Source organism: Eutrigla gurnardus (genome assembly GCF_963514095.1).
Source record: "Eutrigla gurnardus genome assembly, chromosome: 5".
In the NCBI taxonomy this organism is placed as follows: domain Eukaryota; kingdom Metazoa; phylum Chordata; class Actinopteri; order Perciformes; family Triglidae; genus Eutrigla; species Eutrigla gurnardus.
This window is the reverse complement of record NC_139919.1, coordinates 15,299,595-15,317,304: the sequence shown is the minus strand read 5'-3', so window position 1 is coordinate 15,317,304 and position 17,710 is coordinate 15,299,595. Positions and strand designations below refer to the sequence as shown.

Sequence of the window (17,710 nt, the reverse complement as noted above, 5' to 3'; positions counted from 1 at the left end):
TTATTTACGTGAATTCGAGATAAAGCCCCCCACCCCCCTCCTCTCCCTCTAAACCGCTCCAAATTTGTCCTGCACGTACCTGCTAGCTGATTGGACGGCTCTCTGATTGGCCTGCCCTGTGATTGGCTGAAAGTTCCGTACTCGGACAGACAGACGACGCAGTTTGTTTTCTCGCCTGCGGCTGGTATCTGGACGGTGAGGCGCTGCTGGAGGCAATGTGGATATAGTATTCAGGTTTTTAGGTAAAAGTGTGAATAGGTTCGTAAAGAGGCGGGACGTGTAGAGAAAGTCCAGGCTTTTTCTCTTTGTTTCTTTCTTTCCCCGGCTCTGTGAGCCGTGTCCCGCGGGCGCTTTGCATGCGGACTGTCATTCAGAAATACTACAGCCTCACGTGTTTGACCTTAGCCGCTATAGTTTAGATTTTTTTTTCTACATTTACTCACATATTTCCGTCAGTCACAGCCTACTTTGTACACAAAGTCGACTTCATCCGCGGCAACTTTGCTTTTGGGTGACACGCGCGCGGCTCATTACGTCTGGTGAATTATTCTCGGTTTGAATTGCGGATTAAATCATCGACATCCTAAAATCACAGGAGAGGAGGTGACGGACTTTGCGGGAGAGAGGCATGCTATACGTGCAGGTCATCAGAGAGTGAGACATACTTGCGGATATCTCATCACTTTTAACAGTAAGTCTGACTTTTATTAACACCGGCTCTTAATGCTCGTCTGTCGCACTTTCCAGCGAGTTTAAAGTGAACCTGTCGTAAATCTTAATCACCTTTTCAGTCATCTTCTACATCTTAAAGCTACACACTTGCTATAATAAAGTTATGTGAAGTTTCTGTGGAGGACAGTTCTAACATGTCACAGCAAAGATGGTGTGGTTACAACTCCACATTAACATTGTGAATATGGTTTCATAAGGAAAGGTGAACATGCCAAACTCTATGAATGCAAGGGAATAGGGTTTATGATACAGTTTTTTATTAATTGGCATGTTAATTGTTATTTAAAGTGCAAGTGCTATATACATGTCTTAGATCATCATAATACAGACAATCCCATGATGCAGACTCATATTTCAAACGTTTAACCTTGAATGTACAGTCCTCTGCTTTGTGTGATGTTTATTGTACATTTAGGGGTTAACGATTGTTCTCCCAGTACATAAATACACTACTAAACTTGTTCAAATAAATGTGACGTGACCTGACTCCGGTAGGTTGGAAAACTACTTGTGATTGCCACAAATCCAATCCATTATCCTGGCCTCTTAAGTGTGTAGCAGTTTTCTGGTGAACTGAGCCGCCGAGGTTGACAGATGCTGATCAAAGATACAGCATGTGAAGTATTGAAATAAGATCTCATATGGTTCAGGGAAGAATTTATGTGCGGAAAGATTAAAACCTCTGTAAGGAGAGACATATGGGCAGGTGGACGGAATAAATCTGTGAGCAAAATAACTTGACTTCCAGAACATCTCTGCTCCCGTGTCCTAGCAGTCAGACAGATTTATAGCAGTGTCTAGCAGGCGATGAACACTTTATTTTATTTTCACTGCAGTGCAGGTTTGCAAACCCAAATAAGGTTCAGAAGGCACAATACACTGAATAAAGGAGATGAAGTGGAAACATGTTGGAAGGGAGTGCACGCTGCCTTTAGAAACTGTAGTCTGGTGGGTTTTGCTGCATAGGAATTAAAAGTGTTATAAGAAATATACACGTCACAACTTAGTTTATTACTTTCCTTTATCAAGAAAAAAATTCATTATTTTTTGTCGAGTAATTCCCACTTCTGTGTCTTCTGAAATCCAAGGCAGGTTTTAACATAGATGTTCACCAGCTGTCAGCCAGGTGGTAGTAAATTATATTTTAATTCCTTTGCTCCGGCAGCTATTTTGGCAACAAAAAAAACATGGGATGGTGAAATGATGTGTACGGCTTGTGGATTTTCCGGATAAATCCGATTCTAATAACGGACGACACAACAGTTTTGATAAATTGATGATTTATATACAGAGATATAATCTGGAAGAATAAAATGAACCTCTGAGGTGGGGAATAATTACCTTATCTTTCAATAAGCAACATCATTTTTCCCCTCTCATTTAATTTCCTTTCAGATCAAAGAGGCTGAGAATTCTTATTCCTGAAAATTAATCCTAAATGGAGCTTCAGTGGGTCTTTTTTTTGCTGGAGGTGGTCCTGATGTCCACTGCTGCCAGAGGTGAGTAACAGAAGCACCGATTAACACAGAGACTCAGCATAAAAGTTATCACTGCCGACAGTCGGATGGACTTCATGGCGTCTGTGAAGGTTCTCAGTCATCCTGGTCAGGGTAACTTTGAGCTTCATCGTTCTTATCCATAAAGCTTTCGCTCATTGGCAGTACTTCAGTAGTAGTTCACCTAGCGTGGAGTGAATGGGAGTGAAAATTCCTTTTGTTAAATTCTTGCCGTCACACTGCTGCACCCAACGTCAGGAGGATTTGTTTGAAACATGGTGGTACGATTGCTTTGACTGGTTTTGGACACAACGTTCTCATTAAAGCTGAACACATGGAGGGAGAGACAGTAGCAGGAGTGAGACGTCTCCTTTCGTCTTCTCTGTCTTTGGAACTACTTTAACAATATGCTTTGTAAACCACTTATTGGCTCATTCTGAATTGATACATTTCAGATTTTGGAATATCTGCACATATTTGTCCTGGGGTGAACTTTGCTTCGAATGCTTTTGCTCTTCAGATAGTCAGTGAACCTTTGACTTTGACTGGTTATTCAGTTACTGTCAGGTATTCCAGCACTCACCTGGGAATTTCAGACTTTTAGTGTGGATTTCTTCCCTTCAGCTTATTTTATTTTTTAAAGATCCTATCTTGTTGGCTGCAAGTAAAAGTATTTCAGCTCAAAAAGTTAAGATGAAAAGACCAGCTGGGAGGTTGTGGATGGGGTCAGATAGTACCCTTGGTGTCCTACCTTGTTTCTTTGGATGAAACTAAACACAATAAAAACAAACTCAGATCAGCTACGGAAGCTGTGCATAGATGAGAACGATCCCCAACATGCAGGCTCTATGGGCAGCCGGTCGCAGAGTTGGCGCCCGTTCCCGAGATCACACCGAAGATGACTTTTCAGCGGGAACAAAGCTGCGTTCAGCGAGGCGAGGTCGAGCCAGCATGCAGACACAGGGCCGAAAGTAAACACAGGCATAGACCGCAAAGAGATGAGATTAGATTAGCCTATTAGGGATGTTTGCTGTGCAATGCTACAGCATTTCTTCCCCCTCACTGCCTGCAGTCTGTCAATGAAACCAGGACAGACACCAGAGAGGGAAAGAAGGCAGGGGTGAGGGTGGAAGGGAGCGAAGAGGAGAGAGGTGGAAAGAAATAGGGTGAAGAAGGGGAAAGGGGGGCCTCGGGACATAGGGAGTGGGGATAAGAGAAATAAGGGAAGTAGGGAAAGGATCAAATGAAGTGAGAGGAAAGAGAGGGGAAGAAAAGGGAAAAATAGAGAAGGGAAGGAAACAGATTATAGAGGGGGTGTGAGAGAGAGGGCAGAAGAGCATGAAGAGGGCAGAGGGGACAAAATGACATAATAAACCTATTAGGAACTGAAGTTATCTTGTGATGGGCTGGACTTGAGTTGCCTGACAAGGTTAACATACAGTATAAGCATTGGAGAAATCTATCTGAAGCTGCTGCAGTGAAATGAAGTAAAAAATGAAGAAACATGCTAATGTGTGTTTCTATGTTGGCCAAACTATTGTAATGTATTGTTATTGATGCTGTTCTTGCATGTGTAACACTGACTGGAGACTAGATTTCTTTTAAAAGTTAGCATTTGTGATCTTGGAACTTTTTTTAGGCAAACCCAATCCATTTCTGCAAGACTTACCTGTAGCATTAGCCCTGGATTTTTGCAATTTCACCATTTTACACACAAAATATGCTAAGTCTGCATAATGTTAAGTGCCAAGGTCAAGCAAAAGGGCATTGCCTAGTGGCATCTGGATGATAGGTGTCGAGGCAGAAAAATAAACTTTTAACAGTCGATCTACAGCATGCCACTCTAGGGTTGGCAACAAAATCGATACTCAATAAATAATCAATACTAAAAATGACAGCTACATCTCTGTCTCTTTCTAACAGCTGAACAAATGAACAACAACACTGAGCTGATGAACACAGCTAGCGCTGCTGCTGGAGGGCCTTCAAGACCAGTTTTAGTAGAAATTGAACAAAGCAAAAGTGCCGTTTGGAAGTATTTAGCATACGAGGCTAACGGCTGGGGAAACAAGCCGATATGCTAGCAATGCTAAAATAGCGGCACAGAGTCGAGTAGCATAACACACGTGGTGAAGCGTCTTAAAGACTGACACCCTCTACACTACCTCATTACACTAATGGCTAACGGCTAACATAGTAACGTAATGACGGAGCTAGGCAGGTAACATCATCAATCCTGCCTGTCTTACGTTAAGAGACGTTAATTTGACAGGATAACACAATAACATGTAGCAAAAGGTAAACCAGCTACAGAACCAGTAGCAGCCTGCTCTACCAACTCTATTTGATCAGCAAAGAAAATATGGTGCCAAATCACCAGAAACACAGGCAATAAACAGGACTGTAGCAATATGCATTCTATATAATCACCCTACAGTTATATTACTGTTTTCTTTGGTTTTTGCACTACATCAGAAAACTTTTTAAAAAGTGTTATTGATGGTAAAAAAATTCTGCCTCTTAATTTTTGTTAATTTTCTGTGGTAATGAAAATGGTATTGAAAATGTAGTATTTTCCTGGGTATAGGTATTGACATTCAAATCCTAGTATCATGACAACCCTACTCTGTAGCAGGAAAAAAAGTCTGTGAGTATCAGACTGACCAGAAAGAAACAAAGTCTTTAAGAAACTGAACACGCTCTACAAATGTCCCAGTTCCTCAGCAGGATTTGTGCCAGTTACTGTGCAGAGAAAAGACTTACGCAACTTAAATAAATCAAATGTGAGGCAGATTATATCATCTGGTACCACCAGAACTGTCCGTTCAGGCTCTTACTGGATCACTCACTACAGCTCCATTTGACCATTTGCAGCAAGGTTGCAAAAGAAAGAATTCATTCAGAACAATTTGGTTTATTAAATCGGGTAATGAAAAGCAATAACATCATTGTAATTTCCAGTCTTTCGGTTCAACCTTCCATTAAACAGCTGATAAATTTAATAGAAAATATTGTGCAAAAGCGTCCTCTCATAGTCCACCCTTGAATTCTTCACTGCACTCTAAGAAATGACGTAGGAAAAAACATTTTATTAGTGACTTGGTGACTACTGAGACAGCCCAGAGAAATATGCATACCGGAGGTGGGTTACTCAGGGCAACTGTATCAACAATGTACAATAAAATGCAAAACATCATAAGACACATTGTGACATGATTTCAGATTAAAAACATCAAGTATTTTGTGGCCTCATCTATTGGGCAATCCCTTTTGCACTCAGGGTTCAGTTATAGTAAATGTAACACCACTATTTAAGAAATCCGTGATTTGTATTGAAAGAAGACAAGGACACTATTCATGGAATGAAAAATGAATCAACAACAGAAAGGCCAAATAGTTTTGAATATGTTGAAAGTTATTTTTCCCTGGGTATCCTTGGATGTTGGTGAGAGCTGAGCATCAGATGGCACCGAATGCTGTTTTCCATTGTGAGTGCCGATTGGCAAAGGGAAGCTGAAACAGCGGGACAGCTAAGAGCTTTTCTGGACTGATGCAACACGCAGAGATGAAGTGAAAAAATGAGGAGATGGATGGCTGGAACAGGGCGGAAGGAGTGGAAGAGGCAGAGATGCAGGTGAAGAGAGGAACAGGGTAGCCAAAGAGAAAGCACAGGAGGCAGACAGAGATAAGCCTGGAGATCGAGATAGAGAGAGATAAAGATGCAACCTTAATGCCCCTTTTCCCTGAAGAGTCACATAATAAACTACACTCCAGAGGCTTACACAACTGCACTGTTGAACCAGTGTCTTGGCCTCTGCCTATGTATGTATGTGTGTGTGTGTGTGTGTGTGTGTGTGTTTGTTTGTTTGTTTGGTAGTGTGTGTATGGCTGAGCATAAGACTGAGCATCTGAGAGATTAGCATTCTCCCCAGTGTTGAGCTGAAAAACACTGAGCTGAGACCGGGGTCAAAGACAAGCAGTAGGGCAGGGCATTCTGGGCTACCTGCAGCTGTACACAGAGTTATAACGCATTTGAGCTGCATGGTACGGCTCAACTCGTTGAATCAATTCTCTTTTTTGTTTTGTTTTCCATTGGCAAAAGCTTTGGATAGTAGGCTACCTTTTTTGGTATCACCTCCATCAAGGCTCCAAGTGAGCTGAGTCGATACTAGAAGGTGGACCAATCACTGATTGGTCAGGTAATCTTTAATAAGCCGAGCTAGCATATTCACCTGACTGAGATTTAAAAATGGCAGCCTGCAAAGCCACGGCATAGTCAGTTGACGAGGAGCAGACATTCCTCTGTTCGGTTGCCGATGAAAGGATCCAGACTGAGCTGTGACCCGCTGAAGCTGATGTTGCACAGTTTTACACAGTGTCGCTATGGCGATTCCGCCTTCATCGATGGGGCGCTATCTGCAGTGGAAAAGGAGATCTAGAAATGTACGTGGTACCATAAATAAGTTGAGTTGAGACGAGTGGAGCTATACCGGCAGTGGAAATACTTTAACACTGTTGAAAGAAATTAGAAAGATCGATAGCACGCTCATGTTTGTGTGCCCCAAACAATTTCGAAAGCACAGAACACATCAATCTTAGAAGATCAAATGTGTTCAATGGGAAGTGCATGCCTGTGTGTCGGCTTTCCTCTACACAAAACATACATTAATTGTACATGTGATGTGAAATAACCACGTGTATGTCCGATGATTATCAGCATGTCAGATGGTATTTACGTAAGCCAGCTGTTAGACGCTTCGCGGTCAAACAACTGGCGCAGTAGAGGATAATGATGACGTGACTATTGAAGTTCCTCTAGCAGAGTTTTTTATTTTCTTCTATGTTGTGTGACATGAAAAGACCTTCAGCATGTATCATCGCATCACAGTCTGCGTCTGCTAACCCAATCCTTCAAAGCAAATTCAGAAAAGAAGATGATGATGATTTCCTGATGCAAAGTCTAAACAATTTAATGTTTTCCGGGTGATTGTGCCGTATAGACCACCCATTATCCAGAGGGTGGGAGAGGCAAAAGAGACAATGGTGAGAGGGCTCATTTATCATGATACCAAGTATATCATGATAAAGGAGTCACACACACATTGGAAATGCTTCTTCACCGCGGCGAAGTTCCCAAACCAGAGATGCACATGCAGCATCAGAGAAAGACAAGAGATACAAGTGTAAACAACTGTATTTACAGATGCTGAAGGCGTATACAACTAGAAGACACTACCATAAATATGACCGAGCACGCGTAAGCACAGAGAGGCACACACAGCCCACAGTCACTTAACTACCTCCTGGCCCACACACTCATTACCGAGGAATGTAATTAGCATGCTAACACTAACAATGATGGGTAGGAGAGGACTGCTGTTGGGTAAAGGGGGCTGGAGGAGGAGGAACACAGTCACCGGAGACACGAGTGCTGGATAACCGGCGGAGCTTTAATCTGTCAATCATTTCCTTCATTACTGGATCAATAAAGTGTCGATGTAAATGTGTGCGTCCATCTCATCCCAAAGTCCAAGTTGACGTCTTCAAATGTTATTCTGTTTGCAATTATATCAAACATGAACAAAAAAAGCAGCAAAGTCTCCTTTCAAGAACCAGAGAATGGTTCCAGCTTCTTTGCTTGAAAAATGGCCTAAAACAATAAGTCAACTTTGAAAACAGTTTCAGACATTGTCCTGTAACTAATCAAGGGATCTTTTCAGCTTTCGTATCATTAACGTCATCGTTGGGTCAACTTCAAGCTAAATGGTTGCAGCCAGTAGTGTCCAACTCACAGGGCTAAGGAAGGAGGAGAGAAATAGTGATATCTTCAAGGTCCCTATGACTGAATATTGAGATTTGGTGATGCATTTGCGCCCTGTTTCTTTCATACTGTAGGTCTTAGCTCCAAAGGCCGCCATCTAACAAGCAGTTATACGTGACCAATGATTAAAACAGGTTAATATTTAAAGAATCGTGTCATTTTAAGTTTAAACTACAGCCACACACTGTGTTGAGCACTGATTCATCGTGTTATTACATTTCGTGATAAGACACATTGTCAGTTGCGGTCAGCATCTTCTGCCTGTCTCTCCATGTGGAGAATGGAGGAGTAGAGCATCTTGACTCCTCACAGAGTAAACAACTGCATACCACAGACAGATGCTTCAAACACACAACTTCACCTCATTGTAAACAGACACACTCTATAGACTCCCGTCAGTAAATCTCCTCCACCCCCCCACTCCTGTTTTTTAAGCATGCAACGCGTCCTAAGTCACAGCTAACTATCGTAAATACCATTTGACATGCTGATAACCATTATATGGCCTGATGGCGGTGGTGAGCATCTGCCTGCCAGCCGCAGTGAGAGCTGGATCCACAGTTGTAGTTTTTCATCAGCAGTCACGGACGAATTAAGTCTTTGGTGACTCCAGTATGCAGCTTAATTTATTAGTTAAGGAGTTTGTCTTTCTGAATGAGAGAAAAGTGGTAACATTCAATACTGTGTGTGTGTGTGTGTGTGTGTGTGTGTGTGTGTGTGTGTGTGTGTGTGTGTGTGTGTGTGTGTTGTTGGTTACACGGTGATTAACAGACAAAGGGCATCTTCAAAGGGCACAAATGACTCTTTCAGTTCCCCTTGTTAAATCCTAGCATCGGGGCCAAATGTTGTCTTGTTGATAGAGCTGGTGCTGCCAAAGAAAAACAAAATGAGAAATTTAGCCATTGATTGTCACTTGTTATTGTCTTTTGTAGTTTGTGTTTGAGTTCAGAAGTTTGGAATACGTTTGTCTTTTTTACATAGAGTCTAGAGTGAGATGTCTCTGTGGGATCCTCAGCCAATAGCTTCATTTTAAAACACAGCATCACATATACACACACCCTGGCTGGGTTTTGTGCCCCGACAGAAATTAACCGACACTGACATGAACCCATTAGCGGGGCCCTTATGGAGCAGCTCCTCTCCCCCACACCCGCCAACTGCAACCACTGTTCTCCTCCTCAGAGTTTTACAGGGCCTGTTAATGTTAAAGGCTGTTAGCCCACATTTAGATAAAGTCAATGTTTGCTTTGACTTTGCTAATGGTGGGGTGGTAATGGGGCTGTCTGGGTCTCTTTGTGGGGGTTGATGGTGTGTCGCAAGGATGTGAAGATGTGATGTGTGTTTGCGGAGGGGGGCAGCGCCGAGAGGACGGGAGAAGATAAGATGGCAAACGGAGGCTTTGTGAGGACAAATAGTGAGAGACAAAGCAAGACATTTTTAAGAACAATGACCCAGCTAACTATCTGTCACTATCTGACAGTATCACATCATCTAGCAAGTGAAATATTGAAATTCAGGAATCCACCTTTTTATGGCTGCACCATTCATTCAAATGGAAATATTCACTCTGCCATCATTTTTATAGATTCGGCCGGTTTATTTGCTGTGTTTGGAAACTTTGGATCCTCTTACAATAAAAGTTATTTATTATTAAACAGTGTTTTGGCTGCAAAGCATGAGTAGGAACTAATAATTTATTGTAGTGCGAACACTCAGAGACAGTATGAGCTCATAGGTGCTGGGGTAAGTTTTGACAGCAGGCGGGTAGAAGGGTATCTGAGCAAGAGAGGAGATACATCTGTGTTTGCTCTTTAAAGGCACGCTTCCACTTTCTAGCATCGCTTTACACCAACACACACAGCATGTGTTGTCTCTCGCTCTTTCTCTTAATTTTGTCGCATGTGAAATAATGTTGGATTTAGCTAAGATGGCGTCTGACATTGCAGTTCTATTAGTAGATATTTGTTGTCGTTGAGAATGAGCTATTTCTTCCATTTGAGTGTGACGTTATAAATAGTAGTTTCTCTCTCCTACATAGTGCAGTATTGTGTGGGTCGCGGCGCCACAGTGCAGTATTGTGGTCTCAGTGGGGTTGGGGTATGTTTGGTCAATGCTACAGCACTGCGGGGTCAAAGGTCAGCCAGTGGCTGAGGGAGGGGTCAGGGAGTGTGTGTGTGTGGGTTTGTGCGTGTTGGTGAGGGTCAGAGAAAGCACATGCCTGCACCAGAGGAGACTGTAATAACACACCAGGAACCCCACAGGACAACACACACTCTGCTTTCACTCCCTTATCTCCTCTCTGTCTCCACTTACTCACCCCATTGACATTTGTGTCAAAAACAGAATTAGCAAACATCCCCCAGAAGATTTTGAGCATCAAACTCTTTCACATTCTGGTGAATTGGCACAAAAAAAAGAAAGTAATGGGCCGGAGATGAATTAATGGCTGGCCAGTCGGCGCTTATATAGGCTTTGCAGTCAATGGTTTTCATCAGGAACAATTCTTTTAAAGGAAAATAATCAAAAAAAATATGTCACTCAACTAATTGTCTGTACTCTGCTACCTTTACATCGTCTCTGTCTGCTCTCTCTGTCACCTTCGCTCTCACCGTCTGACAATTTAATTCCTGTCCCACTTTATTTGTCTCTGGATTCTTTCTCCCTTGTCTCCCTTTCAATCAGACACACACACACACACACAGTCTCCAGCTGTTATTCCTGATGGCCTTACAAATGAGATGTTGAAAGGTGATCGCTGGGACAGGAGACACAGACCCTTGTTTTCTTTGGGCTTTGCTCTGTCAGATTGGGGCTGGTGGGGGGGGGTTACAGTGCTCAGGGCAGCTGTGTGTATGTATGTATGTGTGTGTTATTGACTTTGATAGACAGAAACACAAAGACGACCCTAAACCAAAAATACTGGCATTATGACCTCAGTCTCAAATGTGATTGACATGTTATGGACAATCAGACACGTTTTCTCTCCTTGGTTGTTTATCAGACGTACAAATGACCTTTGACCCCGGGAAGTGGAGGCTGATCAGGGGCAGGATGTTAAGGTGGACGGCTTTCGGAAATACTTTTTGTAAGCTGTTGCTGTAGATTTTATCTGTGACATTCTGGGTCAGTGCAAACATACAGTTTTTGACAGTGCAAATTCAAGTGTTAACATATACAGGTTGTTCCCATAGCATGTGACAAGGTCAATATCATTCTTGCTTCTTATTTTTTTTTTTTTTTTTTTACATCTACTAAAGCAGGAAATGCTACAGTATTTTAGGGATCACAAATGGCAGCAGAAACATTTCTGAGATGGACTTCCTTGTGCTGCACGAAGACCAAAAAAACGAAAACATGACACAAAGTTTAAAAACGCCACACATGAGGGGACACAAACGCACTTGTCTTTCTGCCAGCTGTCGATGTGGAATCCATAATGCAGGAGGAATGTGGGAGATGTGGGGGTGGGCCCTGCAAGATGGCACATAAACACTGGTCACTGTGGCCGTGTGGCTAAATAAATGCATTCTTATTGTCTTTAAATTAATTCGAAATGTTCAAGATTTACATTCATGTATTTTGTCACGTTTAGTTTGGGTGGTTTCTGCAACTTGGAACTTGGAACTTGAGAACTCGAAGATGGAGTGAAAATTGGGCAGCAAAGAAAGGGGAAATGCGAACATTGTTTAAAAATGAGGATAACAGTTCACATTTTCAAAGTATTCTGTTTTGCAATCTGTTGTTCTGACAAATAATGACAGAAATGGTTGTGCAGAGAAAAAGCCACAGTTGTGTAGAGAAAAAAATACTTTTGATTTGATTAAAAAAAATCTTAGATTTCGATTACTCTTTTTCTGGATTTGTTGTGAATCTGGCTTTAAATGTTTGGCTCGGCCTTAAACTGGTTTACTGCTGAAGCTTCTGGATTTAAAGACAGTGAAACTGACTTTAAACTGGTGAATACAGCTTCGATGCTGTTTAATAGATATGACATCCATTGCATGTCTGTCCATCCTGGAAAACCGTCCTCCCTCTGCTCATGATGAAGTTTCTTCCTTTTTAACCTTTTAAAGGGTTTATTTTGGGAGTTCAAACTCACCCAAATCCAGGGTCTTAAAGCAGTGTTTTATACTCTACAGATTGCAAAGCCCTTTAAAAAACAAATGTGTGATTCTTGAGTTTTGATTATGTAAATTGAACTTACTCGACTTGACTTATTAAATTAATTTAATTCAACAAATATGTCCACATTAAGCTAGAATAAAAGCCAAAAGTTCATAACCTCAAACTTGGACATTGTGTCCTGACACACTGTGGTACAACTATTTCAGGATTTCACAGACGCAGCCCAAGTAGACAGTGCTGACTCTGAGTGTTGATTGTTAATAATTTGAAAAGCAACAGAGAATAGAATGAGAGGCATTTCTATTTTGACCAAAGTGACATAAAAAACATTGGCCAGATCTGTGTAAAAGAAACTGACAGAGTATCTCCAGATATTGCTTCGAGCTGCAGTGAAATAACCGTGGACATTAATCCCCCGCCAGTAACCACACAGTGCTGACATCTAGCTGAAAGGCCTGCGGACCAGTTAACTGTGTTAATTATTTCCCAGTACAGCCCTTCATCACATTGGTCAGCTCAGCGTACTTATTATCCGGAGGTAATCCCTCTGTTGTGCAGGCACTATTATCACACAGGGACACAACAGGCCTATTCTTCCACATGTAACTAACAAAGGTACTTATAGGCCGCTTTCTGGGGTTTAACTGTTGTGTTGTCGCAGCTTTGGGGAAGGCAGTGAAATGTGGTGGAAAATAGAGAAGGTGCGGGAAAGAAAGCTCTGGGATCAGTGGCTGTAACCACATTACATTTTACTAAGGTCGGTTCACCCTGTCGACTGTATGTAGCTCTCTGTGGTTGAAAGTAAGTACAATTTGGAAGTACTTGAGTATTTTATCTTGGCATTACTGTCCTGTGAAACCCATGTATCCACAGAATGTCCATTGCATTGAAAAGTAAAGTGTTTTAAAGATGTATTAAATAAAAAGGCTTGAAGTGCCTATAGCTCTTCTATTTTGCCGACTCCATTGTGGGGAAGTTTTGATTGGGAATTTGACGTAGCACCCAGGGACGACAAACCCCCTCGGGACCCGGGGCTCCTGCTCCTGAAATTCTGCTAGGGCGCTTCAATTTCCAGATAATCCAGTAGCTTCTTTAGTTTATTTTTCTGAAGTGGCAGCCATATTGGAATACATAATACATAAGATCAACCAATATATGGGTTTCACTGGACAACTACATTATACCACCCAATACTTCTACAAATCATGCAAATGAATACTCCACTCCACAATAATCAGACAATATTATCAGTTAATAAAACATGTGTTCATAGATTCAATGTCCCAAACAGAAGTTGGGTCATTTTAACAGCAGTTAAAATGAGCTCCACCTACAAATGCTTATATTTAAAGAATAATACAACACTTTTGAAGAGCTCCACCTACAAATATAATAGAAAACCTTTGAAGTGGTCTACATTCACTTGTGGGGTCTGGAGAGGTTTCCAGCTGACAGGGTACATCCTGGACAGGTCACAAGGCTATCACAGGGCTGACATGTAGAAACAACCATTCACACTCACATTCACACCTACAGGCAATTTAGAGTCATCAATTATCCTAACATGCATGTCTTTGGACTGTGGGAGGAAGCCAGAGAGAACCCACGCTGACATGGGGAGGACAGAGGGGCTAACCACTACACCACCCTCTAATTAACTACAATAACTGAAAACATCTGTTTGACTGAATGACATTTACTTGTAATTGAGTATTATTACAGTGCTGTGTTACTACTATCTACTAGGGGTGGACCGATTTACGGTTTAATTCATGCAAACCGGTTGAACCGACATTTGTGCAACACCTAGTGGGAAAGGTCGGTATTACCGGTTCGGTCCGGTCTTTGGCTTTAGTATCAGACCGGTTATAAATAAATAAAATCAAATAAAAACAACACAGTGAAACTCAGTTATAATCACAGGTTAAAACCACAAAATCTGTAAAACGGAGTTTCTCTGCTAAGAATCACACAAAGGCTCATTAGTTTCTTGTAAATAATTAATAAAGCATGAAAAAAATGTATAGACAAAAAACATCTCAGACAGCTAAGATCATAAGGAGTGAACAATCGACTAATTGATGAAGAGACAGCAGCCCTAATGCCTCATCAACGGTGAGCTGCTGCAGCATAGAGGTAGAAACAGCAGGGTTCTGGGTTCCACTGTGTGTGTGTGTGTGTGTGTGTGTGTGTGTGTGTGTGTGTGTGTGTGTGTGTGTGTGTGTGTGTGTGTGTGTGTGTGTGTGTATGTGTGTGTGTGTGTGTGTTTGGTGGAAGAATGTCTACTATCAATCAACACTTCTCAGGCTGTGTTCCTGGCTCGCCCCGTGCGTCACAGCGAACACTGCAGAACCCTCCATGTGTCAGAAACACATTCACACATGGAGTTTGTACAAAGAATGATTCAACCAGTGGATATTCTCACTCCTTCGCATATACCGGTGAGTAAGAGCAGGGCTCTTTTTATTGGGCCAAGAGAATTGTAATGTCATGATGAGTTAAGTCTAGTGATCAGTATGCGTCTCCCCCCCGGCCCTTTTTGATGATGAACATATTAGTTGGACTGCATACTATTTTTATAGCTTTCCAAAACCGACAATCCCACAAGCATTCACACTTGACGCCGTGATTGGCCAGGTGGGTAGAAGTCATTTTGGGCCCAGCTTTTAGTCTTCCAATGGCTTTTTCTTATTTGTTATTCTCAGTTTCTATGGTAAAACCATTGAGAGAAAATATATTTTTCTTAGTATCTTAAAAGTAAATATAAATCTCAGTTTATCAACCTGGTCAGTGTCTAAATGTTTCTTGCATCTCATTCTGGTGAAGCAACAAAAAGGATTTGATAACAGATCGTTTTTTTGTCTCACATGGGGCTTAAATGTTAACGTGACTCTCAATTGTGCCTCCATGAAGGCAGAGGCTCACCCTCACTTGCCATTAGCTCACAACAAAAGAAACTCTGCGTAGACTCCGCCTCCTTTACAGGCGTGCACATGATGCAAGTGGGCAGGTTCAATCCCATTTTAGCTGGGAAAATGTCAGTGTGGAACTGAGATGGATTTGAAGCACTGTTTTAAAAAGGTTAAATGTCACACGGTTTGTGTAAGACGTCAGTTTCATGGGCTTTCCCAGTCTTCATTTAGCAGTTTTATTTCCTTTCACAGGAGTCTTTTTGAGACATTAAGATGTCAGTCAACATGGGGGCATTAGAAAGAAAGAGATATTGGTAAAGAACAGGAAATCTCACACACACACACACACACACACACACACACACACACACACACACACACGCACGCACGCACACACACACGCACGCACGCACACACACACACACACACACACACACACACAGTAGCCTAAAATGAGACAGTGACCTGTGCTGAACAAATGGACTTAGTCACGGCTGAGGATTGGTGTGGAATGTGTGTGTGTGTGTGTGTGTGTGTGTGTGTGTGTGTGTGTGTGTGTGTGTGTGTGTGTGTGTGTGTGTGTGTGTGTGTGTGTGTGTGTGTGTGTGTGTGTGTGTGCGCTATGTGCATGCTTGGAATGTCTGACTCTCCACCCAGTGAAGCAGAAAACACACAGGTGGAGGAGGAGGAGGAAATACATGAGGAAGAAGGAGGAATACTGAATAATCACATGCAGCTTGAGTGTGTGTTTAGGTTACGTTTTTTCATTTGAAATTAAGGACAAAACTCCACTTGCTTTTGTTTGGTCTAATTATTTACTTAAAGGTGCCTTATAGATGTACTTTTATTTGCTCTAATTACAGAACCTGAAGTTTTAAATGTAAATAAACAAAACAAAATTCTATGAGCATAGACAGTCAGAAATAAACAATATGTTGAAGTAGAAGCAATGTTTATTCAGATGATGACACACTGAGTATTGATTGTGAGTTGCAGGTCAAAAGAAGATTTTCTTCTTTCTAGATTTCTGCGTTAAAACTTTGCCAAAGAAGGCTGATCATTTTTTTCCCCCCTACGTTACATGAGGCTGTCTATCAACATTTCCATGGCTCCATGAGAATGTGAGGCAGGTCTTAACTATGTATTGAACTATATTCATTAAAATCAATTTGCAATTCTGATTTGATTTGCTAACTTCAGCACTCAAGAGAATCTATCTACCGGCATAAATAATTTGTCCATTGCTTGTCTCCAAAGTTGTCCATTCCAATCTATTTCACGTCGGTGTATTGCTGGGGAACCAGGGACATGCAGTGTCAAAGTTGGTGCAATTTCAAGGTGTGATGTGTTCAATATTAATGAACTTGGAATAAACAATCGAGCAGTGCTCTGTACAGCAGCGGGGGCGTGGCTAATTCACTGCAGTTCACTTTTGCTGCTGGATGCTAACATTACCACTCAACTCTTCTTCACTTCCCTGGAGTCAATGAGCGACGAACACTGTAAGAACCCACCAACTGCACTAGTTGCCTAAAATAAAGATTATATTTGTGGTATAAACTAATTAAGAATTAAAGTTACTTGTTCGATTTGAGCCACAAACCACACAGAGAGAGAGAGAGAGAGAGAGAGAGAGAGAGTCTGTTGTTTTTGCCCTCCAGTGTCTCCTTGTATTCAGCCTTTTAATATCTTATCTGCAATTACTTAACTGCTTGGAAGTTAAATCCACCTATTAAGCTGATTATGAAACCAGCTTCTCTACTATGTCTCCTTCTTTATATGTGTTATGTCAATATGAAAGGCTCCCTTACCGCAAATATTCCCTTCTTTATCACTGAGTGGACCACAGCAGGTGGTGGTACTGTGTGTGTGTGTGTGTGTGTGTGTGTGTTATCACTGTTAATGAGTAACAGCGTCTGCCTCCAAAATGCTGATAAAAGTCAGGTCGAGGACACCGGTTGGCTTCACACACACACACTCTCACACACAAACAATCACACACACTCAAGTGTCAAATGTTTCTTATCTTGCAGCAACCATGTCTTGCCTTATCAGTAAGGCACGAGGCACTCTGCAACCCCCCCCCCCCCCACACACACACACACACACAGTATACTTTACTATACATGCGGATGTATGGACGGTGGCCAACATAGCGAAATGTTGTTGACCACAAAAGTTGTGTTTGATTTGACTTTGGTTAAGAGGACTTGTGTCCACTGATGGCGACTGCAACCTGACATTGACAGAACAAGTAAATTGACCCACCTCAGATTCCTCACATACAACCACAACACCTGCCACTGCTGCACTGCCGGGGAGGGATCTCACAGTCTGACTTTGCCGTCGCTGGTGAAGGTTGGCTCGAGGGGAATGGGGAAGCTGTTTTCATGTCTGCATGTCTGAATCTTAAATCTTAAAACAAAGGACCTAAATATAACACCTGCCAAACAGAATGTTGCTCACCAGTTTCCTGATGACATTCATCTTATTTTTTATCTTAAGTTACAGTGAAATAGACGTTAAAGCCTCTTTTTAGTCATCCAATCACTTCCGAAGGATTCATATAAATCCCTATTCTAACTTTACACTGCTCAAATCCATTTGATATCAATTTACCTGTA

The 17,710-nt window shown here is 41.8% G+C and overlaps 1 protein-coding gene across 1 annotated transcript in view; it reads left to right on the top strand.

Annotated features, from left to right (window-relative positions):
• Positions 1-227: 227 nt before the first annotated feature.
• fgfrl1a (fibroblast growth factor receptor like 1a) overlaps positions 228-17,710 on the top strand; it is a 64,576-nt gene continuing 47,093 nt past the window's right edge. Inside the window, exons 1-2 of the mRNA XM_084009993.1 lie at positions 228-691; positions 2,128-2,231. Of these exons, the coding sequence (XP_083866119.1) occupies positions 2,171-2,231 (61 nt within the window). The 5' untranslated portion in view covers positions 228-691; positions 2,128-2,170. The remainder of the gene's footprint in view (positions 692-2,127; positions 2,232-17,710) is intronic.